Genomic DNA, 25,812 nt, shown 5'->3' with positions numbered 1-25,812 from the left:
ATTGAAGAGGAAGATGTGCCCTTCCTCTTATAACCCAGGAAGGTATAACCAGAAGAATGCGCCAGTCATTTTTCACTCTCAGCCCATTGGCCAGAACATGGCTACAAGTTCTAGCCGCAGGAGAATTTGGGAGAGTCAGTCTTTAGTTTGGTTAGCTTTGTGTCCAACTAAAAACGAAGAGACTTAGTTACTGAAGGAAAAGGGGGAATGACTACTGGAAGAGCACCAGCAGTCTCTGCACAAGGCATACAAGGCCTCCTAGAGGTTGATTCTTGCCTACTCTTTACCTTGTCTCTTCGTTCCCTCCCTTTGCACTCCTTTCCTGGCTGTCACCTACTCTGGCTCCTCTTTGCTGCCGCCATGCTGAACTGTTTGCAGACATGCCATGCTGCTGTGTGTTTCTCTGCCTTTACTCACAGTGCTTCCTTAACCTTTGATGCCCTCGCCACCCATTTCCCTTATTTCCAATACACTCTGTTAGCCTGGCCTCAGAGAATTTGTCTTTCCAGACTTAATGTCAGCATCATCTATTGTATAAAGCCTTTATTGCATAGCAGCCCATAGCCCCTTAGTCTGGTAGAAATGACCATCCCCTCCTCTGTTGCCTTTGTTAAATGCAGATAGACTTCTGTCATTGTACCTCTGGGCACTTATTTACACTTAGATTCTCTTTCTCTTCAATTGTAAACCCTTTGAAGGCAACAGATGACATTTTATTTGTATATCCCTTGGATGTACTATAGTGCTTGGCAGGGGATGTGCACTAAAAATTTACAGAATGAGCAAGTAGGTCCATAACAGATTTTTAGGGCCCTGTCCAGACTTTAAAATGTCAGGGTGCACTCCTAAAATACAGCTGGCTACTGTCTTTTTGAATTTTTGTCAGTCCAGATGATATTAGTTCCAACAATATTTATAATCATCCCTGATTATAATAGTAAGCGTTTCCTATTTAGTTTTTGGCTGTATTTTAATTTTAAAAGTATGCTCAGAATTAGCTGTGGCATTTTTTTCCCATTAAAAGTGAGTGGACTTTTTCATCTGTTAAGTCACAATGTTTATATTTGCTTTTTAACAATTTAGTGTATCAGTGACTTGCTGCGGGAGATGTTTTGAAGTGAATTATAATAATACTGACGTGAATTCCAAAGCCTGTCCTGAGACCTTCTGAGCACTGCCACTTTAGCATACTGACTCTAGGTAGATGCCTCAGGATTTATATGATGACTGAAAGAGTCATTTTTGTAAACAGATTCTAAGGCACGATTGCCTTAAATATTCTTACATGGAGAATATTTTTTTCTGCTTTACTGTCTTGAGTAATATCTTTTGTTTTACTTGTAGATTTGATGGTCCTCGAAGATTTGAGGATTTAGGGTCAAGGTGTGAAGGACCGAGACCCAAAGGGCCTCGTTTTGAAGGAAATCGCCCCGATGGGCCAAGACCCAGATATGAAGGTCACCCACCAGAGGGCACTAAAAGCAAATGGGGAATGATTCCCCGGGGGCCAGCATCTCAGTTTTATATTACCCCCAATACGTCCCTCAGTCCTCGACAAAGTGGACCACAGTGGAAAGGCCCCAAGCCAGCTTTTGGACAGCAGCATCAGCAGCAACCTAAGTCACAAGCAGAACCTCTTTCAGGAAACAAAGAACAATTAGCAGACACCAATAGTAACCAGCAGAAGAATTTTAAAATGCAGTCAGCTACATTTTCCATTGCTGCAGATGTAAAGGACACCAAGGCGGCTCAGTCAAATGAGAATCTAAGCGACTCTCAACAAGAGCCACCTAAAAGCGAAGTCTCGGAAGGGCCCATAGAGCCTTCTGATTGGGACCAGAATTCTCAAAGTATGGAGACTCAAATGGACAAAGCCCAAGCTGTTACTCAGCCTGTATCCCTTGCAAATAAACCTCTACCTTCTCAATCTGCTTTTCCCTCAAAACCAGGGGGGATGGAGGGAGGAGCAGCAGTGACAACGTCATCGTCATTAACTGCAGATAATGATTTTAAACCTTTGGGTATCGGTCTGCCCCATTCAGAAAACAGCCAAGAGAAGGGGCTGCCTCGGCCAGATAACAGAGATAATAGGTTAGAAGGCAATCGAGGCAGCAGCTCATCTTACAGAGGTCCTGGGCAAAGCAGGATGGAAGACACACGGGAAAAAGGACTAGTAAATAGAGGTCGAGGCCAGGCACTCAGCCGTGGCCCAGGGTTGATCAAGCAAGAAGACTTTCGTGATAAGATGATGGGTAGAAGAGAAGACAGTCGAGAGAAGATGAATAGAGGAGAAGGCAGCCGAGACAGAGGGTTGATGAGGCCAGGAGGCAGTCGAGAGAAAGTGCCAGGTGGTCTGCAAGGCAGCCAGGACAGGGGTAGAGCTGGCAGCCGAGAAAGGGGACTACCTCGAAGGGCTGGCAGTCAGGAGAGAGGACCACCTCGAAGGGCTGGGAGTAGGGAGAGAGTACCACCACGAAGAGCCGGGAGTAGGGAGAGGGGACCACCTCGAGGGCCAGGCAGTAGGGAAAGGGGACTGGGAAGACCAGATTTTGTTCGTGACAGAGGTCCATTTAGACCAGAACCAGGAGATGGTGGGGAAAAAATGTATCCATATCACCGAGATGAGCCTCCTAGGGCTCCATGGAACCATGGAGAAGAGAGAGGGCACGAAGAGTTCCCATTAGATGGTAGAAATGCTCCAATGGAACGAGAAAGACTTGATGATTGGGATAGAGAAAGATACTGGAGAGAATGTGAACATGACTATCAAGAAGAAACACTAGATCCATATAACAGAGAGGACAGGTTCTCAGCACCACCATCTCGGTCTCATGATGGAGATAGACGAGGCCCTTGGTGGGATGATTGGGAGAGAGATCAGGATATGGATGAGGACTACAACAGGGAAATGGACAGGGACTTGGACAGGGATGTGGATCGGATTGGAAGACCCATGGATATGTATGATAGAAATTTGGATAATGAGTGGGACAGAGATTATGGGAGACCACTGGATGAACAAGAATCACAGTTTCGTGAACGGGATATTCCATCTCTTCCACCTTTACCACCCCTCCCACCTCTTCCACCTTTGGATAGATATCGGGATGATAGATGGAGAGAAGAAAGAAATCGAGACCATGGGTATGATCGAGATTTTCGTGATAGGGGTGAGTTGAGGATCCGAGAGTATCCAGAAAGAGGAGATACATGGCGGGAAAAGAGAGATTATATCCCTGACAGAATGGACTGGGAAAGAGAACGGTTGTCAGACAGATGGTACCCATCTGATGTGGATAGACATTCCCCCATGGCGGAACATATGCCCTCCTCACATCATTCTTCTGAAATGATGGGGTCGGATACAAACTTAGACTCTGACCAAGGCCTTGGAGGGGTAATGGTTCTCAGTCAGAGGCAGCACGAAATCATTTTGAAAGCTGCACAAGAACTGAAAATGCTTCGGTAAGTTGACTACTTAAGATCATTTCTTTTAGTCAAAACCACATGCAGACTGCTCTTTTAAAGTGATGTGATATATTTGAATGGAATAATTTTGCTTCAAGTTCTTATCTTGTAATTTTAATTTGTAACCTGGCCGTTCAGTGCTGTTTTAGGGTTAGGATATGTATTTAGGAACTGTGTTAATTGTAAGCTTATGTCCTGAAATGTGAAAATTTGGTAGCCACTCTTGGCTTTTATAGATGTGTTGCGGACATACCGTATACTTGTGCATGTTTCAAGTGTCAAACTTCAACTGTCCAGTGCTCTGGACTTTACAGAGCTCATATGTAATACCTTCCCCCACCCCTCCCAGGAGGCATTTTGTTCTTTGGTATTAGATCTTATAGACTTCATATTCGCTAATCTTTGATAAAACTTTGGAAAGTGCTGTAAGGTTTTTCTCTGCTGAAGCCAAGAATGGTTTACCTGAAAGTGTCCTCAGATTTGTCTAACCATTGATACTTTCTTTCTGGGGTGTTTTATCTTTCCTTATAACTAGAAGCAGATATCTCTACTTGAGGATGTTACTTGTTTCTGCATAATCAAATATTTTCTTTGTGAAGTGGAGACTAGAACTTGGATTTCTTGATTTACAATCACCTATGTATAGGGATCTACGTAATGCTTCCCAGGTAGTTGCAATAAAAATAAATAAAATAAAAAAGCTAACATTGCATGCTTACTATGTGCCTGGAACTGTATTGAATACTTTGTATATATTCATTTAATCTTTAAACCAACTGTATTGTGAGAGGAGAATTTAGGAGTCATTGATAGATTGTAAGCCTTTGAGTAATTTCATAGGAATTAACAGTGTTTTGAGAAAATAAAGTAATGGTTAGGTTTTGATATATCCCAGTGTAGGGATATATGTTTCCTTCATTTTTCAATTCTGGTCTACATTTGTGGATTATACCAGTTGAAATTATAACTGCAGCTTTATGACTGGAAAAGTGTAATGAGGAAAAGTACCTGTAGGTCCAGATGAAAGATCTGGTACCTTGGGCAGCACAGGAGATTTCTGTCTATAGAAGATACTCTCTGAGAGATTGGACGCTTCCAGATGACTCATGAAGAAGGTGTGAAAACATGCTAGAGAACATTTAGTTGCTACACTGTTCAGTTTTAAGTTACAGACAACTTTAATTTAACCCCCACTGTGTGTGGGGCACTGTGCTAATAATTTAGTATATATTATCTCAGTCCTCCTGTCTTAAATCCTTTTATTTCAAAGGCCTACAGAGATAAGTAGACGCATCCTCGCTTCACAGATGACACTAAAGCTCAGAGAGGTTAAGTCCACTTGGCTAATCAGTGGCAAACCCAGAATTTGAATGCAGTCTGTCCAGCTCTAAAATCTGTTTTGTTCATGGAGAGCACCAAGCTGATTGGTGTTAGCAAGCTGCCAAGGTTTCTTTCCTTTTCTTTTTAAAATTTCCTTGTCATCCATTATTGCTTTATATGGAAATGCTGGATAAAAGGTGCTTCTTCTTCACCATCTTTTTTTTATAAAGCTCTTTCTAGGCAACATAAACATAATTAAAATATATGAAGGTGATGGGTAAGAATTGTCATAGTTGAATACATGTAAGCTATGTTGTATTGGTGTACAGTCATAATATGATTTATATGAGGCAAAAAATAAACGATATTGACCCTTATTTTGTGTCTATTTGAGTCACTACACCCAATGTAGGGTAAAAGGTCTGAAGAGGTTATAGTAGATGTTACACCTGATTAAAGTAAGCATTTTAAGGAAAAGTTAAAAAAAAAAAAAAAAAAGAATTTGACCAGAGATTTGAAGAAAAGCATAAAGAGTTACAAAATTACTCTTTAGGAGTATGAAGTGTCATTTTTAAAGGTATAGACTGACATTTGTTCTCACTGTACACAGCAGGGCCTGTAACTAAAATGCCCACAAGAACCACACAGGTAACTAAAATGAGTAAAAGTGGGCCAGTATAACTGGGGTATGGTGAGGAATGTGGCAGACTGCTTCATGTAAAGTGGACAGCCACTACTCCACAGTCAGTTCATTGTTGACATGAAGGAACGTAGGCCCATTGTTACCAAATCCCTTTAAAATGTGAATTTATATGTGAAATATCTTGCTTTGTAAATAATGGCAGCTAATTCAGATTTAAAAAACTGATGTGAAAGCCAAATTAAAACAAAAAAATTTCTAGGCCATATTTGGCCACCATTTTGCAACTTCTAGTCTAGAGTCTTGAACAAAAAATATAGCGAGAGAACTTTTTGTTCAATGAAAGAAACACATGACAAGTAGATAATATTTTAGAATAGACTCATGAGGCAGATTGTAGAGTCTGCCCTTGAAGATCCTTGAATACTTTGTAGTCATTTATAGGTTGTAGATGACAGGTCAGTTAGTTGTATAAAGGCAAGAGAGTGTTACCCTGCAGGTGCTCTGTGGGCACTGTAGAGGGTTTTAGAGCAAGGTTTTTAGGTCTCTTTTTTGTTCTGTGATAACAATTGTAGTCACTTAGGAATGGAGTAAACATGCATTAATGGACCATGGCAATTTTATTTGTTCACAGGGAGCAGAAAGAACAGCTTCAGAAGATGAAGGACTTTGGGTCGGAGCCACAGATGCCTGACCATCCTCCGCCCCAGGACGCGAGGTTGCAGAACGCATCTTCAAGGCCTGGAATGTACCCGGTATGGGAAAATATGTGCTCAGGAAATGAAGGTGTTCCTGCTTTGTTTGTTTCTATGTTGTTTGATTTTCTTCTGTTGTAGTGAGTGTAAAATTTCCTCTAGATAAAATGTAAATTGGGGGAAAGTAAAAAGCTAATGGTAATTGACCTTTGAAAATCTTTTAAGTGTGGTCAGAAGTGTGACAAGTGCATCTTTTCCCTAGGTTTTGTTAAGTACACCAAGCATGCCTGAGCTACATGGCTTCATGATCACAAAACTGTAGAATTTTCCTAATAATCTCTTTTGTTCAAAAAGTCCTGTTTTTCATCTGGGCAGTTGCAGGGGCTCCCCGTGAACCTTGTTCCTGTGAGCCTCCTGGTCTCCCCACCTCCTTGGGCTACTGGTTCCTCAGCTATGGAAGGGATCAAACATCATGCCCCAGTTCAGGCGGTAAAGTTCTGTTAAAGACTTGTTTGATCAAGTTCTCCCTTTGTTTTCCATTCATTTTTGTTGTTTGTTGTTTTTACCTTTACGCCAGTGATGGGCTTTTGAAAATGTTGTCATGCAAATAACTTTATAACAATACAATGAGAGAAAAAAACTCAAACCATTTCATGAGATCAACTCTTCATTTTTCAGTGTTCCCTTTCATCCTGGTCTAACAAATAAAACTCATACATAGTTGTTAACACCAACGGCCACCATGATTTCACCTCTCCGTGTCTCCTGTCCCGACTTGTGTGTGCATCCATTAGCTTCCGGATGTGTGTCCTTTCGCTCAGGTTATTCAAATCGGAGCTCATTATCATTCTCCACTAAACTTGTTCTTTCTCCTCACCATCACCCAGTCGCGCAATCTGGAAACCTGAAAGTCAGCCTTAACTCTTTCCTTTGTCCTGCCCTTTCATCTTCAGTCATTCTGTTGACTGATTTTACTACCTTTTTAATATTAGTCAGATGCACTGTCCTGCACTTCCCCACAACCTCAGTCCTAGCCTTCGTCAGCTCTTGCCTAGATTATTCCAGAAACATCCTCGTTCATCTCCCCATCTCATTCACCTCTGATCCATTCTCCATTCTGCTGCTAGAGTAATTATTTTACTGTATTTTTGAATCAAATTTTGAAGTATAGTTTACATGTCATAAGTCATTTTAAGCCTACGTAGGCTTGAGTTTTGACAGATACAAAGAAGAACAGAATTTCTGTTACCCCCCCCAAAGTTCTCGAGTGCCATTCTCTACCCCTCTGCTTCACTTCAGACAGCACTGATAGGACTTCTAGCCTGATGGACATGCAGAAACATAAACCTCACTATTCCCCCATGGCTTTCAGGATAAAATCTAGAACACTTTATGTTCTTCCTGAACTGGCCTGACCTCCGCTTACCATTACTTGCCATTACCATCACTCTCCTCCACTCTGCTTTTCTTCCACATGGAGCTTCTTACGACTCGGCAAGTGTGCCAGGCTCTTACCTCTCCACCCCTTTGCACATGTGTGTTGTTTTCTAAAGCCAGAGTTTCTTTTCTTTCTCTTCTTATCCCCTTCTCCATGGTCCCAAGAGTTCTTAAGATATTTGAAACAGGACTGGATAGCTCCAGACACAATAGTTTTTGTCTTATATTGGCATTTTCTTCAAGTTTAAAATGCCATAATTGAATGTTTACCCTTAGATAGTAACCCTTTGTCTTTAACTGTAGCCTGTAGTGATCTCTAGTTAAACAACATTTCTTGTGTATTGGCCAAATCCATTTGTTACTCAAAAAGTTTGTTTTTTGAAGTACAACCCATCCATGAGTAAATATGTAAGTAATATGTGTTGTTGGCTGGTCTCTATAAGGTCTAAAATAGCTGTCCATGAAGAACAAACAAACCAGAAACAATGAACTAAGAGAAAAGTGTAGTGAGCATTTGAATCAAGCTTGCGAAGATTAAAATAAAAATTTGACAACTGGGGTTCAGTACTGAGTAGATAGGACCTGTCAAGAGGTTCCACTGTCTCTTTAATACACATTTCTGTTGACATTTGGTGATTGCTTTGGGAAAACCATTGTAAACATTGCATGCTACAGTGGCACTCCCTCTTGGGGAGGTTATCAAATGTCCCACTAACTTTCTTTGTTTTTGGTGTTTCCTGGTGTTAATGTTGTATGTTGGTACCAATCTTGCCACAAACTACTCTTGTCAACCAGACAACTGAATAGAAATGAGGAGGCTAGCTAGAGTTTACTTCTGTCTCTGGAAATTCACTCTTTTTTTTGTAGCAAGAGGTCACCAGAGTGAGAAAGATAGTTTATAGCAGAGGTTCTTAGCCAAGGGGTCAACGTCAGAATTATTCACAGAGGTTTTGTTTTTAACTAATACTAGGCTTATCCGCTGTGGAAATTCAGTAAGTGTGGGGTGGGCCTGGGACATTTATATTTAAATTACTAAGTCCCTAACTTTTCAGGAAGGAGAAAAAGAGGGTGGTACATTGGGGGGAGGGGATGATAATGTTGAGGACAAGGTTTGTTTGTTTGTTTGCTTTTTAATTATGTTCAGTTAGCTACTGTATAGTACATAATTAGTCCTTGATGCAATGTTCAGCGATTCATTAGTTAACGCCCAATGCTTTTGAAGTGGGTATTTTTTTTTAAGATTTTTTATTTATTTATTTGATAGAGATCACAAGTAGGCACAGAGGCAGGCAGAGAGAGAGAGAGAGAGAGGAGGAAGCAGGCTCCCCACTGAGCAGAGAGCCCGATGTGCTACTCGATCCCAGGACCCTGGGATCATGACCTGAGCAGAAGGCAGAGGCTTTAACCCACTGAGCCACCCAGGCGCCCCTGAAATGGGTATTTTATTTATTTATACTTAAACCTATAAACCAACCAGTCAACTGGTACTATTATCATAATACATTAAAATACAAAACATCTTTCCACAAATACTAGAATAATGAACAAATTAGGAGTTATAGTAAAACAACACAAGGGGCAGAGGAAACCCATGAAGCACATTATAGCTTAGCACTTCACTGTAACAACGGAGGTTATTAACAACTAAAGCCTCACAATGTCAGAAAATACAAATAATCCTTCATCACACATCTTTGTATTTTTTTTTTTAAGATTTTATTTATTTATTTGACAGAGAGAGATCACAAACAGGTAGAGAGGCAGGCAGAGAAAGAGGAAGAAGCAGGCTCCCCGCTGAGCAGAGAGCCCGATGTGGGGCTCAATCCCAGGACCCTGAGATCATGACTTGAGCCGAAGGCAGAGGCTTAACCCACTGAGCCACCCAAGCGCCCCACACCTTTGTGTTTTTACTTCCAATTCTTGAGATTAGATTTTAGAGCCTAAAGATATCCAAATTATCACTGCATCTAGTTATCTATAGCCAGAAGCATGCTATGTTGTGCATAGCAGCCAATGCTACTGAAACCTCTTTGATTAGACTCCATTTGTACCCCCTCAGTTGACACAGCATAGTGAGAAACAGAATATCAAGGCAGAGATGCAGGACCCTAAAAGACAGATCCTAGGAGATGAGCCCAAATTGAGATTGAATAATATACTCATCGTCAACTCATCTTCAGGCTGTACGTTTAGAGTCATTTGAGAATAAATCCATTCTTTGCTGGGTGCTAAGTTACTTAGCAGTTTGTTGTATTACTCTATGGCTTCCCCAGCCGTTTCTAAGAGAGACTCCACATCACTGACCAGAGTTGACTAGAACTGGATCTGGAGCTGCAGGGATTCTTCTCCACAGTTGTGGAGCTGGTTGTTCCAGGCCTGGGGACACCAGGTCTGACTGTTGCAGGGATGGTTGCTCCCTATGGAAAGGTTCTGGAAGTGTTCATCAGTTATCCCTGGTGACAGGAAGAGAAGCCTGGGTGTTCTGTATTTGCTGATCTGTCCTAAGTCATGCCGTTGCTATTTGGCCAATTGTGTTTCTGGCACCTCTTACATTTCATTCTCTGTTTTTGGGACCATGTCTTAACGTGCTTGTAGCTAATGTTCGGAATTGGGAAGTCCTTGGATCTGCTGGGAGACTGAGGTATTTCTGTCTCTGAAGTTCATCATTGAGTATATGTAGTTGGATCTGAGAGAACAGGGTTCTGATCTTCCGTTTCTTGGCCAAGGCCATATCTTCCTTCTTCGCTGTTCTCGCCTCTATAGAAGTGGGTAGTAGTTTTACTCTGGGACTGGTGGAAGAATCGGGCTGTCCTGAACAAACAGATCCACGGAGGGAGGAAGAGGAGAGATGGTCTCCATGTGGGGTGTCTCAACAGATGACATTTGCAAGGACGCATGATTTTCTTCAGGCCTGTAAATCTCATGCATTGGAGAAGAGTCCCTAGAATTGGGTGCTTCAGGGCAAGGCAGACATTGGGGCTGAGCTGGATCCATACTCCTGTTACTGAGTTGAGGGTAGAGGGAAGAAAAAACTAAGAGTGAGATTGTTTGTTTTAAGATTTTATTTATTTTATTATTAGAGAGACAGAGAGAGAGAGAAGGCACAGGGGCAGAGGGAGAGGGAGAGAATCTCAGTCTCTGCTTACTTCAGAGCTTGCCATGGGACTTGATGCTACAACCCAAGATCACTATCTGAGCTGAAATCAAGAGGGTTCGCCCAACAGACTGAGCCACCTTGGCATCCAAAGAGTGAGATTGTAAGAAAGGCCCTGGGTTTGTGTATCTAGGTGGGAGAGCTTAGAGAAGTAGGAAGATCTCCGGATGTAAGAATATCAGACAGGATGAGGTGGGTCACCACTGCAATAGCGAGAGCCAGCCAGCCCAGTCTAGCAAAAGGTCGAAGACCGTTGTTTTTCTTTTTCCTAAATAACCTAATTGAGGTACTTACATAACAAAGAATCTACCCATTTTCAGTGTGTGACTCAGTGATTTTTAATAAATTTTACCAAGCTGAACAATCATCACCATAACGCAGTTGTAGAACATGGTCATTACCCCAGTTAGATTCCCTTTTGCCAGTTTGCAGTTAATCTTCATTCCTGCCCCAGGTTCCAGGCAACAATTAATCTACTTTTTGACTCTCTAGATTTGTCTTTCTGGGCATGTCATTTAAATGGAATCCATACAATATGTGGTCTTTCAAGTCTCTTAAGTAGCCTCATGTTTTCAAAGTTCATCCATGTTGTAGCGTGAATCATCACTTCATTTTGTTTTATTGCCAAGAATATTCTGTTGTATGGATATACCATGTTTTGTTTATCCATTCACCAGCTGATAGACCTTTGGTTACTGAATAATGCTGCTATGAATACTTGTGCAAGTCCCTAAGTGGATATGCTTCTCTTGGATAGACACCTGGGAATGGAATTGCTGAGTGTATGGTAAATTTATGTTTAACCTTTTGAGCAACTATTGAGCCATTTACCAAAGTGGTTGCACCATTTTACATTCCCGTTGGCAATCTAAGAGTGTTCTTGTTTCTCTGCATTCTTGGCATCATTTGCTATTGTCTGTTTCATTAACTACAGCCATTCTGCTGGGTATGAGAGGGTATCTCATTATGGTTTAATTTGTATTTCCCTGATGACTAATGGTGTTAAGGGATCTTTTCAAGTGCTTATTCTGGTATCTTCTTGGAGAAATGTCCAAATTTTTTGCCTATATATTTTTTTCTATTGTTTGTCTTATTAAGTTATAAAAATTTTTCGTATTCTAAATACAAGTCCTTTATCAGATACGTGATTTGCGTATTTTTCTCCGATGGTGTATTTTAAAACACAAAAAGTTTTTAATTTTGAGTGACTCCGGTTTATCAACTTTTTCTTTTATGGATGGAGAATCGGATTTTAATTTCTACTGATGTGTGAAAACATGGTGGTCTGCTTATGCACTAAAGCATTTACTCTGTTCTCCAGCCTCCGGGGTCCTATAGACCACCCCCTCCTATGGGTAAACCACCAGGTTCGATTATAAGGCCTTCTGCTCCACCAGTAAGATCATCTGTTCCTGTGACCAGGCCGCCTATCCCAATACCACCACCACCGCCACCACCTCCTCCACCTCCACCTCCTCCTCCAGTAATAAAGCCACAGACTTCAGCTGTGGAACAGGAACGCTGGGATGAAGATTCTTTCTATGGTCTCTGGGATACAAATGATGAACAAGGACTGAATTCAGAATTTAAACCAGAAACTGGAACAATTCCACCTGCTCCAGTATTGCCACCTCCACATGTTCACCCTTCTATCCCCCCTCCTGGCCCATTGCCTATGGGTATGCCACCAATGTCCAAGCCACCGCCAGTGCAGCAGACTGTTGATTATGGCCATGGCCGAGGTAAGTGATGGTGACAGGTCTGTATTTGAGATTCTTAAGAAGTTGTTAGCTTGACCTTTGTCTTCTTTAACCTTCATTCTTACAGTGTTTTTTCCCTGATTTGGTTCACCAGATATGTCCACTAATAAAGTTGAGCAGATACCCTATGGAGAAAGAATAACTTTGCGCCCAGATCCACTACCTGAAAGATCAACTTTTGAGACAGGTAGGAGTCAGAGAGATCAGTAGTTTTTTCTTTATTAACGTATAATGTGTTATTTGTTTCAGGGGTACAGGTCTGTGACTCATCAGTCGTGCACAATACACAGTGCTCACCACAACACATATCCTCCCCAGTGTCCCATCACCTTGCCACCCCACCCCTCCCGCCACCCCCCTCCTCCAGTGAGCCTCAGTTTGTTTCCTGTGATTAAGAGTCTCTTATGGTTTGTCTCTCTCTCTGGTTTTATCTGGTTTCATTTTTTTCCTCTTCCTATGATCCTCTGCCTTGTTTCTCAAATTCCATGTATCAGTGAGATCATATGATAATTGTCTTTCTCTGATCGACTTATCTCGGTTAGCATAGTGCCCTCTAGTTCTGTCCACATTGTTGCAAATGGTAGGACTTCATTTTTTGATGGCTCCATAATATTCCATTGTATATATATATACACCACATCTTCTTTATGCAATCATCTGTCAGTGGACCTCTGGGCTCTTTCCATAGTTTGGCTGTTGTGGACATTGCTGTTATAAACATTGGGGTACAGGTGCCCCTTTGGATCACTACATTTGTATCTTTGGGGTAAATACTGAGTAGTGCAATTGCTGCGTCATAGAGTCATTCTCTTTTCATTTTTTTGAGGAACCTCCATACTGTTTTCTAGAGTGGCTGCACCAGCTTGCATTCCCACCAGAAGTGTAGGAGGGTTTCCCTTTCTCCAAATCCTCAAAAACATCTGTTGTTTCCTGACTTGTTAATTTTAGCCATTCTGACTGGTGAGAGGTGGTTTGAGAGATCAATATTCTTAAATCAGGGACGCCTGGGTGGCTCAGTTGGTTGGACGACTGCCTTCGGCTCAGGTCATGATCCTGGATTCCTGGGATCGAGTCCCGCATCAGGCTCCCAGCTCCATGGGGAGTCTGCTTCTCTCTCTGACCTTCTCCTCACTCATGTTCTCTCTCACTGTCTCTCTCTCAAATAAATAAATAAAATATTTAAAAAATATATATATATTCTTAAATCAAAATTCCTAATTACATGTGATTTTCCTTTTGGTAAATTATCTGGGTCTCCCTTCCATATAGTTAAAAGATTCATAAGTTGAATTTAGAATCATAATTTATACCAATTCTATAGTTAAATTTGCACCTTTCCGCTTTTATTTCAGAAAAGGGGATGTAGCTCTTACCGTGTACTAATTGTTTTCATAGAGCACACAGGCCAACGTGACCGTTATGATAGAGACAGAGACCGTGAGCCGTATTTTGATCGTCAGAGTAATGTCATGGCAGATCATCGAGATTTCAAAAGGGATCGGGAGACACACAGAGACCGAGACCGAGATCGGGGTGTGATTGACTATGACCGGGATCGATTTGATAGAGAACGCCGACCTCGAGATGATAGGTATGTTATGAAAAATATCTTTTTGCCAGGTGTACAAATTATCATAGACTTAAGTTCAGCAAAAGTCATTATATCTAAAGGAAATTCAGTAAATGATGTGTTCTTCTTATACATACATATGTATAATTTGGAAAGGTATGAGCAGTTCCAGACTATGTACGTAGTCTGTTTAAACTTGGTGAGCTTGAATTCCAGAGAATTGAATGGGAGATGGAGATAGCTAGTAAGGCAAAGAAATAATATTGTTAGTAAAGGTGTAGTCATTACCTAAGTAGTAGGCAAACAGTGTATTTTTGCAATTCATGAGCTCTTTAGATGTGTATATGCAAGGCAGATCTAAATGGAAAAGCAAAATAAAAATGAAAATGTTGACTGTATAGTAGCTATACATGGAGAAAATTGGACAGATAGTAAATAATGCATTGTAAGACAGAGACCTCCAATTTTTTTTTTTTTATTTTCTAAAGCACTTCCTGTTGCATCTTACAGGACTCAGTCATATCGAGACAAAAAAGACCATTCCTCATCCAGAAGAGGGGGATTTGATAGGCCATCCTATGACCGGAAGTCTGACCGACCAGCCTACGAAGGTCCATCCATGTTTGGAGGTATGTTTGGAGGATGTTGAGAATGCAAATCAGTGGAGATGTTTCTGTATCCAAATCAGCTATGGATATAAACTTTCAGAGTAAAATGTACTCACAGATTTTTCAGAGATGGCAACATTATTATCAAAAGTAGCATTGTAGAGGCGCCTGGGTGGCAGAGCAGCTTAAAGCCTCTGCCATTGGCTCAGTTCATGATCTCAGGGTCCTGGGATCGAGTCCCGCATCGGGCTCTCTTTTTGCTAAATTTAATGCAAACAAAGATGATTTCAGTATTTTTCAGGACATTCTGTTTGCCTGAAATCGTACCTGAATCTTTTTATTTTCTTGATTTTAATAGATTTATGTTTCTGTAGACTTTCTCTCATTAAGGTTAAAAATGGCCCCCCAAAAATCATGAATAATATTACCTTAGCATGAGTGAAGAGAGTTAAAATTTAAAATAATGACCACATAAATAGTAATTTTGTTCAACTGCTGGAATCCTAGGAGAACGAAGAACTTACCCAGAGGAGCGAATGCCCCTGCCAGCTCCTTCACTAAGCCACCAGCCACCTCCAGCTCCACGGGTTGAGAAGAAACCCGAATCTAAGAACGTGGATGATATTTTGAAACCCCCTGGCCGAGAAAGCCGACCTGAGCGAGTGAGTCCTATGTAGTTAACTTTTTTGTCAGTCAGAGGCTGATAGGAGATCTTTTTAATATCCTGAGTAGAGGGGTGCCTGGGTGGCTCAGTGGGTTAAAACAGCTCGGGTCATCATCCTGGAGGCCTGGGATCGAGCCCCCACATCTGGCTCTCTGCATGGCAGGGAGCCTGCTTCCCCTTCTCTCTCTCTCTCTGCCTGCTTCTCTGCCTACTTGTGATCTCTGTCTGTCAAATAAATAAATAAAATCTAAAAAAAAAAATTAAAAAATATCCTGAGTTAGAATTTCTCTATTTTTCTGTGACAGGGTAATACCAGAGTCAAGGCATCTTACCATCTCCAAGTCATTATATAATCTCAAATTGCTTACTCTATGGAATTTAGGATATTAGAGATTAATTGCATGGCAGAAAAACATGTTAAAAACTTCAGAAAACAGTTCATAAGAGGTCCATTCATTGCTCTGTTATTTTGAAGAGGGGGAAAGTGGATTTGGTTTTATGGCATGTGAAACAAAAAGAGGGAGAATTAGGAGACTTGATTTGCTTGGGCTTGTTTTCCTAGTGACCTCCAAATGTGTATTTTTTTTTTTTCCAGTTAGTTAACAGTGTTATATTAGTTTCAGGTGTACAATATAGTGATTCAACACGTCCATATGTCACCTGGTGCTTATCAGGACAAGGGCACTCCTTAATCCCCACCCCTGTTTAACCCATCCGCTCACCCCTCTCCCCTCTAGTAACCATCAGTTTGTCCTCTTAAGAGTCTGTATCTTGATTTGTTTTTCTCTCTCTCCCTCTTTTTTTCCCTTTGCTCATTTGTTTCTTAAATTCTACATGTAAGTAAAATGATATGGTATTTGTCTTTCTCTGACTGACTTAATTTCACTTAGCATTGTGCTCTTTCCGTCCATGTCATTGCACATGGCAAGATTTCTTCTTTTTATGCCTAGATAATATTCTATTATATATACACCACATCTTCTTTGTCCAGATGGATATTTGGGCTGCTTCTATATCTTGACTATTGTAAATAATGCTGCTGTAAAGATAGGAGTGCATGTATGCCTTTGAATTAGTGTTTTTGTGTTCTTTGGGTAAATAACCCAGTAGTGCCGTTGCCAGATCAGGGGGTAGTTGTATTTTTAACTTTTGAGGAACCTCCATGCTGTTTTCCACAGCGCCGCACCAGTTTGCATCCCCACCAACAGTGCACAAGGGTTCCTTTTTCTCCACATCCTTGCCAATACCTGCTATGTCTTATGTTGTTGATTTTAGCCATTCTGACAGGTGTCAAATGTATACATTCTTAAATTTATATTGCAAAATAGTTAGATTCTATTTCAGTAAACTGCTACTAGAGATTTCCATCAGATGTTTTGACTACATAAATCATTGTCATAAAATCTATTTCATCTATTTTTAGTATAGCTATCCTAGCTTTCCTGTGGTTGCTTATTTGCATGATTTATCTTTTCCATCCTTTTATTTTCAGGCTATTTGTCTTTGAATCTGAAGTAGGTCTCTATTAGACAGCACAGCATATAGTTGGATCACATTTTTTAATGCGGTCTAACAACTTCTGTCTTTTAATTGGATTGTTTAAGCCACTCACATTTTAATATTGTTATTGATATAGTTAGTTTAATTCCATTCTGGGGTTTCCAGTTGTATAGAAATACAACTGACTTTATATATTGATCTTATTTTATATATTGATCCTGCAACATTGCTAAACTCCATTTATTCTAACTAATTTTTAGTGGATTCCCTAGGATTTTCTATATATGAGATCATGTCATCTGCAGATAGCGAGGGTTTTACTTCTTCCTTTCCAATCCAAATGCCTTTTAATTTTTTTATTTTCTTGCTTACCTCCAGTACAGTATTGAATAGATGTGATAAGAGTAGACATCCTTATTTACTCTTGATCTTAGAGAGAAAGCTTTCAGTATTTCACCATGAAGTGTGATGTGAGCTGTGGGTTTTGAGTAGATGCCATTTATTAGGTTGAAGAGATTCCCTTCCATTCCTAGTGTGTTGAATGTTTTTATCATGAAATGATGTTGGATTTTGTTGAATGCTTTTCCTGCATCAAATGATATTTTTGTGATTTTTATTTTTTAATGTGTGTGATTTTATTCTTTTGTATGTGATTTTTGGGGAGTTGTTTTTTGTTTGTTTTCTCTATTGATAATGATGTATTGATTACAGTGATTGGTTTTTGGATGTTAATTTGCATCCCTGGGATAAATCCCATTTAGTCATGGTGTATAATTCTTTTTACATGTTGCTGGACTCCCTTTGCCAGTATTTCATTGGGGATTTTTGCATCCGTATTCATAAGAGATAATCTATAGTTTTCCTGTGATGTTTGGTTTTAGAGTATCTGCTTGATTTGAATTGCTGGCCTTATAAAATGAGTAGAGAGTTGTTCCTTCCTCTTCTATTTTTTGGAAGAGCTTGTAAAGAGTTCTTTAAATATTTGTTGGAATTTAGTGATGAAATTATGTGGACCTTTGAGTTTTTCTTTGCAGGTAGTTTTCTTTTTCTTTCTTTCTTTTTTTTTTTTTTTTATTGTGTTATGTTAGTCACCATACAGTACATCAGCAGGTAGTTTTCAATTACTAATTTAATCTCTTCACTTGTCATTCGCATATTCAGATTGTCTATTTTTTTCTTGAGTCATTTTCAGTTGTTTGTGTCTTTCGAGGGATTCGCCCATTTCACCTAAGGTGTCTAATTTGTTTGTATACAACCGTTGGTAGTATTCCTTTAAACAATTTTTTATTTCTGTAAAGTTGCCAGTTGTGTTTCATCCTTCATTTCTGATTCTATTAATTTGAGTCTTTTCTCTTTTTTCTTAGTCAGTCTAGCTAATGGTTTGTCAATTTTGTTGATCTTTTCAAGAACCAGCTTTTGGTTCTATTGATTTTTCTTTATTGTTTTTCAGTTGTCTATTTTATTGACTTCTCTAATATTATTTCCTTCTTTCTACTTGCTTCAGGTTTGGTTTGTTTTTCCTTTTCCAATGTCTGAAGGTGAAGGTTAGGTTATCAATCTGAGATCTTTCTTCTTCATATAGGTGTTTATGGCTATAAACTTCCTTTTGAGCACTGCTGTAACTGCGTCCCATAAGTTTTGGTATTTTTATTTATCTCAAAGTATTTTCTGTTGTTTAAATTCCTTCCTTGACCCATTGGTTATTTGGGAGTGTGGTGTTTAATTTTCACATACTTGTGAATTTTTCAAAATTTTCCTTCTATTAATTTCTAATTTCATTCCATTATGGTCAGAGACATACTTTATATTATTTCTGTCCTTTCAAATGTATTAAGGTTTGTTTCATGGCCTATCATATGCTGTATCCTGGAGAACGGTATGTCACTTAACTATAAGACATCATTGTAAAAAAATCTTCTCTGAGTGATTTTTTTTGGTTTTTCATTATGTTTCAGATTGTTGTTATAATGAGAGGATTGCCTGGCAGTGGAAAGACACATGTTGCAAAACTTATTCGAGTGAGTATGGGAAAGCCAAAAAATCCATTGCTTTTGTTCCTTCTTGTATGATATTGATACTGGTATTTCCTATTTGATTCATTCTTATTGGCCCATGTGGGAGATGCTGTCCCATAAACATTTTGTTCCACTTAAATAAATATTTTTGCCTTTGCTTGATTTGAAACCACCAGAAGATTGCATGTTATGTAGCTATGAGAAGGAACTTTGGTTTGAGCATTCATTAATTTATTCTTTGGATTCTCTTTAACTCTCTTGACTACATGATTCTTAGGATAAAGAGGTAGAATTTGGAGGACCCGCACCTAGAGTTCTAAGCTTAGATGATTACTTCATCACTGAAGTGGAAAAAGAAGAAAAAGACCCAGATTCTGGAAAGAAAGTGAAAAAGAAGGTATGGCATATTCCTCTCGGACTGTGCTCTGATTCATTAATAATATTGAGAGGAAAACGTGTTCAGAGAGTAATTGTGTCTTTTTTGAACACAAACGTTAGTACTTAGGTGTTAAGGAAAGACTACAAAGTTTTCTCTATCCAGAGGCTAACCAGGGAAGAGGTTTAGGATGGTTCTTTGTTTTTGCTAACTCCGTATCTCTTGTGGGATGTCTTATTAGGTCATGGAATATGAATACGAAGCTGAGATGGAGGAAACCTACCGCACCAGCATGTTCAAAACTTTCAAAAAGACTCTGGATGACGGCTTTTTCCCCTTTATCATCCTGGATGCCATCAATGACAGAGTTAGACATTTTGACCAGTTTTGGAGTGCAGCAAAAACCAAGGGTTTTGAGGTAAAACAGCTTTAGAGTACTTTATATTATCATGTAAGTGTTACATTTGTTTGCTTAATCACTGTTCATTCTTTCTTAGGTATATTTGGCTGAAATGAGCGCAGATAACCAGACTTGTGGCAAGAGAAATATTCATGGAAGAAAACTTAAAGAAATAAATAAGGTGATTTTTGGAAACAGGAAGTGTTGTATTCTCAGCTTCATTTTGTCTGTATGATCAATGTTGTCTGGAAGTTCTTGTTTATCCTCTTTACTTTCAGAAAATCTTTTCTACCTTCTTTAGCAAATGATTCTTATCCTTTGTATCTAAGTGAAAAAGGTGTGGCGTTCTTCCAGGAACTGGCCTGTTAGACTTCACAGTATTAGTTTAAATGCGCAGTTGGTCTTTCTTTGAGTAGTTTCCCGAGATGACTTGACTTCCTGAATCTTTCAATAGATGGCTGACCACTGGGAAACTGCACCTCGTCATATGATGCGTCTGGACATTCGTTCTCTGTTGCAAGATGCTGCTATTGAGGAGGTGAGTGTCCTCTGCCATGAAAGCAGCACAGAAGGGACCTTTTTTGGCAGCTTTTTTATCTGGGAAAAACTTTAAGCTACAGAAAAGTTGCATGAATCATGTAAGAACACCTATACAGCTTTCACTGAGATTTCTGATAATATTTTGCCACATTTTTCTTTATATAGATATATATGTTGTTTTTTTTTTTTCATTTAAATTCAATTAATTAACATATAGTGTATTATTAGTTTCAGAGGTAGAGGTCAGTGATTCATCAGTCTTATATAACACTCAGTGCTCATTCCATCAAGTGCTCTCCCTAATGCCCATCACCCAGGTACCCCACTCCCCTCAGCAACCCTCAGCTTGTTTCCTGTGATTAAGAGTCTCTGATTAATCACAGGGAACTCTGGGCACCTGGGTGGCTCGGTGGGTTGAGCCGCTGCCTTCGGCTCGGGTCATGATCTCAGGTCCTGGGATCGAGTCCCACATCGGGCTCTCTGCTCGGCGGAGAGCCTGCTTCCCTCTCTCTCTCTCTGCCTGCCTCTCCATCTACTTGTGATTTCTCTCTGTCAAATAAATAAATAAAATCTTTAAAAAAAAAAAAAAATCACAGGGAACTCTGATTAAGACTCTCTAATTTCATCTTGTTTTATTTTTCCCTGCTTCCCCTATGCTTCTCTGTTTTGTTTCTTAAATTCCACATATGAGTCATATGATAATTGTCTTTCTCTGATTGACTTATTTCACTAAGCATAATACCCTCTCACTCCATCCATGTTGTTGCAAATGGCAAGATTTCATTCCTTATGACTGAGTAATGTTCCGTTGTTTATATTATACCACATCTTCTTTATCCATTCATCTGTCAGTGGACATCTGGGCTCTTTCCATAGTTTGGCTCTTTCAGGACATTGCTGCTGTAAATATTGGGGTGCAGGTGCCCCTTTGGATCGATCACTACATTTGTGTCTTTGGGGTAAATACCTAATAGGGCAGTGGCTGGATCACAGGTAATTCTATTTTCAACTTTTTGAGGAATTCCATATTGTTTTCCAGAGTGGCTGCACCAGTTGGGGAAGTTTGCATTCCCACCAACAGTTTAAGAGGGTTTTCTTTTTTTTTTTTTTTTTTTTTTTTTTAATATTTTATTTATTTATTTGACAGAGATCACAAGTAGGCAGAGAGGCAGGCAGAGAGAGAAGTGGAAGCAGGCTCCCTGCTGAGCAGAGAGCCTGATGTGGGGCTCGATCCCAGGACCCTGGGATCATGACCTGAGCCGAAAGCAGAGGCTTTATTAACCCACTGAGCCACCCAGGCGCCCCGTTAAGAGGGTTTTCTCCACATCCTTGCCAACATTTGTGTTTCCTGACTTGTTAATTTTTTTAGCCATTCTGACTGGTGTGAGGTCCTATCTCATTGTGGTTTTGATTTGTATTGCCCTGATGCCGAGTGATGTGGAGCATTTTTTCAGGTGCCTGTTAGCCATCTGGATGTCATCTTTGCAGAAATGTCTGTTCATGTCTTCTGCCCATTTCTTGACTGGATTATTTGTCCTTTGGGTGTTGAGTTTGGTAAATTATAGATCTTGGATACTAGTCCTTTATCTGATAAGACATTTGCAAATATCTTCTCCCATTCTGTCGGTTGTCTTTTGGTTCTATTGACTGTTTCCTTTTGCTGTGCAAAAGCTTTTTATCTCAATGAAATCCCAATACTTCATTTTTGGCTTTGTTTCTCTTGCCTTTGGAGGCATGTCTAGCAAGAAGTTGCTCTGGCTGAGGTCAGAGAAGTTGCTGCCTGTGTTCTCTAGGATTTTGATGGCTATGACATACATATATATGTCTTCTTATTCCTACTATTGTTATCACTGTGATTGTAGAACTGTTTGAGAGTTAAGTTGTAAACCTCATAACCCTTAGCCCCTCACCCCTAATACAGTATTTCAGTATGTATCTCCCAAGAACAAGGGCATTCTCCTACAAAACTAGAAGTCCCAATTATCAAATTCAAGAAACTTAACATTGATAAAGTATTATATTAAGTAGTACAAATTTCCTGAATTAAATTTCCTGAATTATCTCATGTAATGTCCATATTTACATTTCATTAAATGTTATAATGTGTTTTATAGCAATTTTTAAAAATCCAGGAGACCATCCTTTAATATTAAAAAAATACTTTCTCAGCCATGTCATTGTCTGGAAAGACAAGGAATTTTTGAAGAGTATAGGCCAGTTGTTTTGTAGACTACCCCTCAATTTGGGTTTGTCTGGTTGTTTTCACATGATCCGTTTTAAGTTAAACATTACCAGGAATGCTATGGTGGAATTTACTTTGGTGGAAGTAAATCTTTATCATGAAAAGGAGAGATTTTTCTCTTAATCAGTTGTGTACTTCTGTTTGGTTTGAGCTCGTGTGAATGAGAGTTTTCTATACTTAATGTTGTCATTGTGTTTTTATGTGTTTTTACCTCCCGGTGCCATTTGTCTACCAATTTCCTCTGGTTTCTGCCCCAGCCATTCCAATACATTCTCAGCAAAGATTTACATGAAAATAGATAATTCTCACTTCTGTTGCCTAATCCTGCAGCCACATATGACTTAGTTGACCATGGCCACCTTCTTGATAACATTTTTCTTTTGGCTCCTGCGAGTCTACTTTCTCCTGGTTTTCCTCATGCGTCTCTGGCCATTCCTTTCAGTCTCCTTTGATGGCTTTTCTTCCTACTCAGTCCTAAATGTTGGAGTTCTTTAGGGCTCTATCTTAGGATCTTATCATTCTGTACATTTGATATAGATAGCTTGGATTGCCACATATGTGCCCTTAATATTAAATTGTGAGGAACCAAATTAATTTTATCAGTATCTTAACACTGGTTATATCTTAGTAGAGGGATTATGGGTGATTTTTATAATTCTACCATTATTTTCCAAATTCCTTACCAAAAACACGTTACTTTAGTACATCTCAAGTTCAGCCTGTCCACTATGTAATTCATCCAAACCTGTTCTTCTTCTGGTATTCTCTTTCTTAGTGATTAGACCCACCAATCACTTGGTAGCTGAAACCTTGACTCGACTCTGTTGTCTTTTGCTCTTTATTCTGTGTTATACAAACTTTCAGCCTTATCCCTCCAGCATGTAGTCAGTCTACAAGTTTTGTCAGTTTTACCTTATAAATACTTCTCTAATCCATCTGCTCTCTATTTGCATCACTACCATTCTGGGCCAAGCTACTATCATCTTATTTTTCATGATACCCTTTCTTACATTTTGAAATTTGAATCATACACATGTTTTACTGGATTGGAGAAATACTTGCTAGAGGTTTTGAAGAGAAATCCTGGTAATCACAGGCATTCAAAACAGGTAATCATCAACTTAGCATATATTATTATATTCAACTTAATAGGAAATTATAAAGATGGATATCCTGGTAAAATGAAAGGCAGGACTGTCATTCTCTCTTTTTATAAGTTCTGTTTCAAACTGTAGGGTTTTAAAATTAGGATGTAACAGTGATTCTGTGCTGCCCTGCTTTGGGCACCTTTGCTGTTTCAGATCTCACTGAGGGACTCAACATTTTCCTAAATGTTAACTCATCTTTTTTTTTTTTTTTTTTAATTATTATTGGGGTGGTGTAGGTAGAGATGGAGGATTTTGATGCAAATATCGAAGAACAGAAGGAAGAAAAGAAAGATGCAGAGGAAGAGGAAAGCGAACTGGTAGGAGACAGACCAACCACTTTGAACAAAGTGTCTCTATTAAAATTTTTAAGGGTTTAATCTCAGATCTATGGTCAGATTCCTACTGTTGATTTATACCTTAATGGTAGAAATTTCTATAATCATCTTCAAGGAGACTTCTGGTACTTTTTCTTTTTCCCCTGATCAGAAGAACCCTCTACTGTATTGTTACATGAAAATTTTAAGAATGCTAAGAAACTTACCCTGTACTCACTCATCTACTTGTGGGTGGCTTTAGGGAAGTCTACTTTTTAAAAAAATCAATTACATATGAAAGGGCATTCTTACATTCCAGCAGATATGTGGTACAGCCTATCCAACGTATGCATAATTGTCTCTTCTTTGCTACGAGATTTCAAAATTGAGCTTTTGTCAACTGAGGCAGAAGAACTTCTAGAATGAGAAGGCAGAGGGTTGCCACTGACTGCTGAATTTGTTCTTCTGCATTTTATCCTTTTCAGTGATGGGGAAAATGATTTGAGTGTGTAGGCAATGCATTTTATTGAGGCTTATTAGAGGCTTCCGTAGTGTGAGTTCAAAGTTCCCGTGTACCTACTGTAAATGCTTTTGATCACACCTCTGTAGAGATGTTTGCCTTACCCTGTCATTGAAAAATATGCGACCTGTAGAATTATGTTACTTTTCAGTGTTTGCTAATGAGGCACAGAGATTAGCAATGTCTTGAAACAGTGTTGGCTTTTTAAATTCAAAATATTATTTGGTTTATTTATTACATCAGCCCTTGCTAAAGCTGCTTCTCATACTCTTCTGGAAATGTACAAAGTGAGAACCCTGATTCTTACCCCTAGAGAATATAGACTCTCTAAGGAGTGGTCCCATCAATCCCATGTGTGATACAGAGGACTTTGAAAAGAAACTGTGTGTGCATAGAGATGGTGTCAACCTCTACATTCCTAGATTTCATATGCGGATTAAAAAATAAGCTTTAAAGTTAATTGCATTTGAGTCTCAGTATGTTTTTTCTTTAAACAAAATATTTTTCTTAATTAGGTTGGTTTTTTGACATATATGATCTAAAACTTAGGAAGTTCATTTATTAAAGGCCCACGCTGTTGTGGAATATGGCTAATGACCTGTGGCTACTTGCAGCGTGTGTCCTAGAAGGTGATCATGTGATAAATCTATAATGCTAGCTTTCTGAAGCTCCGTCTTCCTTTTGTGGAGATTTCAGTTCAGGATATGGTTCGTAACATCTGACTTGTCTAAGTGTAGGTCAAAGCTCAAAACTTTTAATTGAATGTACTATTTATTTTGAAAAGTGAAACACGCTGTAATACTCTATTATTACATCAAAACACATGGCAAGGAAGTCTTAGAACTCTACCCTGCTGGACTATCTCTTTTATTTCCAAGTGGCCTAACATTTCAACCAGTGAGACGATGATACAATTTTAAGGAAGAACAGGGCGGTTCCAGCAGGAGGAAATTAATATGCTCATTTTGCATATCTTTATATTCTAAAACTTCTCTTAACCCATTCAAAAATGCCAAATCCAGATCTTCTGCTATTGGGTTCTATTCCAAAAGTAAAAGATTCTTGGAGAATTTTAACCAAAGGGTTAAGAGCAAGTCTCATGTCATTTGGACCATTTTAGTGGAATTCTCAATAAACTTTGCATTTTCTGCTTTGTACTAATCACTGCAACTGGGCAAAATCCAACCTTTTCTTGGTTAAGAGAATCCTTTTGGGGGATCACTGGTATGATATTTTTCCTTCTTTAGTACTTCAGTGAACCTAGTAGATATGATTCACAATCTATAAATATGTTATTCTAGTGATGCTTAAGGTTTTCAGGTGATTTCTGAGATATGACTTGTACAGATCGCATCAGTACTTTTAGCGCCAATCACATCAGCATAGCTTTGTCTTGATTTGTTCTAGAAATGCATTTGGGGAAGATGGTATGATTTATAAT

General features: G+C 39.3%; 1 protein-coding gene and 1 pseudogene across 4 annotated transcripts in view; one reads left to right on the top strand and one right to left on the bottom strand.

The window, feature by feature from the left end:
* The window catches only part of YLPM1 (YLP motif containing 1), a 75,190-nt gene that overhangs the window by 27,913 nt on the left and 21,465 nt on the right, over positions 1–25,812 (top strand). For 3 of the 4 annotated variants that reach the window (XR_009355833.1, XM_059182800.1, XM_059182801.1), the window contains exons 5-17: positions 1,345–3,465; positions 6,063–6,183; positions 12,036–12,456; positions 12,569–12,661; positions 13,870–14,065; positions 14,555–14,673; positions 15,160–15,314; positions 18,772–18,834; positions 19,109–19,228; positions 19,449–19,625; positions 19,705–19,788; positions 20,062–20,145; positions 23,774–23,854. Coding sequence is in view for 3 of the 4 variants with exons in the window: in XM_059182800.1 (XP_059038783.1) it covers positions 1,345–3,465; positions 6,063–6,183; positions 12,036–12,456; positions 12,569–12,661; positions 13,870–14,065; positions 14,555–14,673; positions 15,160–15,314; positions 18,772–18,834; positions 19,109–19,228; positions 19,449–19,625; positions 19,705–19,788; positions 20,062–20,145; positions 23,774–23,854 (3,835 nt within the window). In the remaining variant the exon portion in view is untranslated. The remainder of the gene's footprint in view (positions 1–1,344; positions 3,466–6,062; positions 6,184–12,035; positions 12,457–12,568; positions 12,662–13,869; positions 14,066–14,554; positions 14,674–15,159; positions 15,315–18,771; positions 18,835–19,108; positions 19,229–19,448; positions 19,626–19,704; positions 19,789–20,061; positions 20,146–23,773; positions 23,855–25,812) is intronic. The other variant, XM_059182802.1, reaches the window with a different exon arrangement.
* Positions 9,794–10,554, bottom strand: LOC131835431 (homeobox protein NANOG-like; annotated as a pseudogene).

The sequence above is a fragment of the Mustela lutreola genome, chromosome 7, assembly GCF_030435805.1.
Source record: "Mustela lutreola isolate mMusLut2 chromosome 7, mMusLut2.pri, whole genome shotgun sequence".
NCBI classification, from domain to species: Eukaryota; Metazoa; Chordata; class Mammalia; order Carnivora; family Mustelidae; genus Mustela; species Mustela lutreola.
Note: the sequence above shows the minus strand (reverse complement) of the source record. Positions and strands in the feature narration are given on the sequence as shown.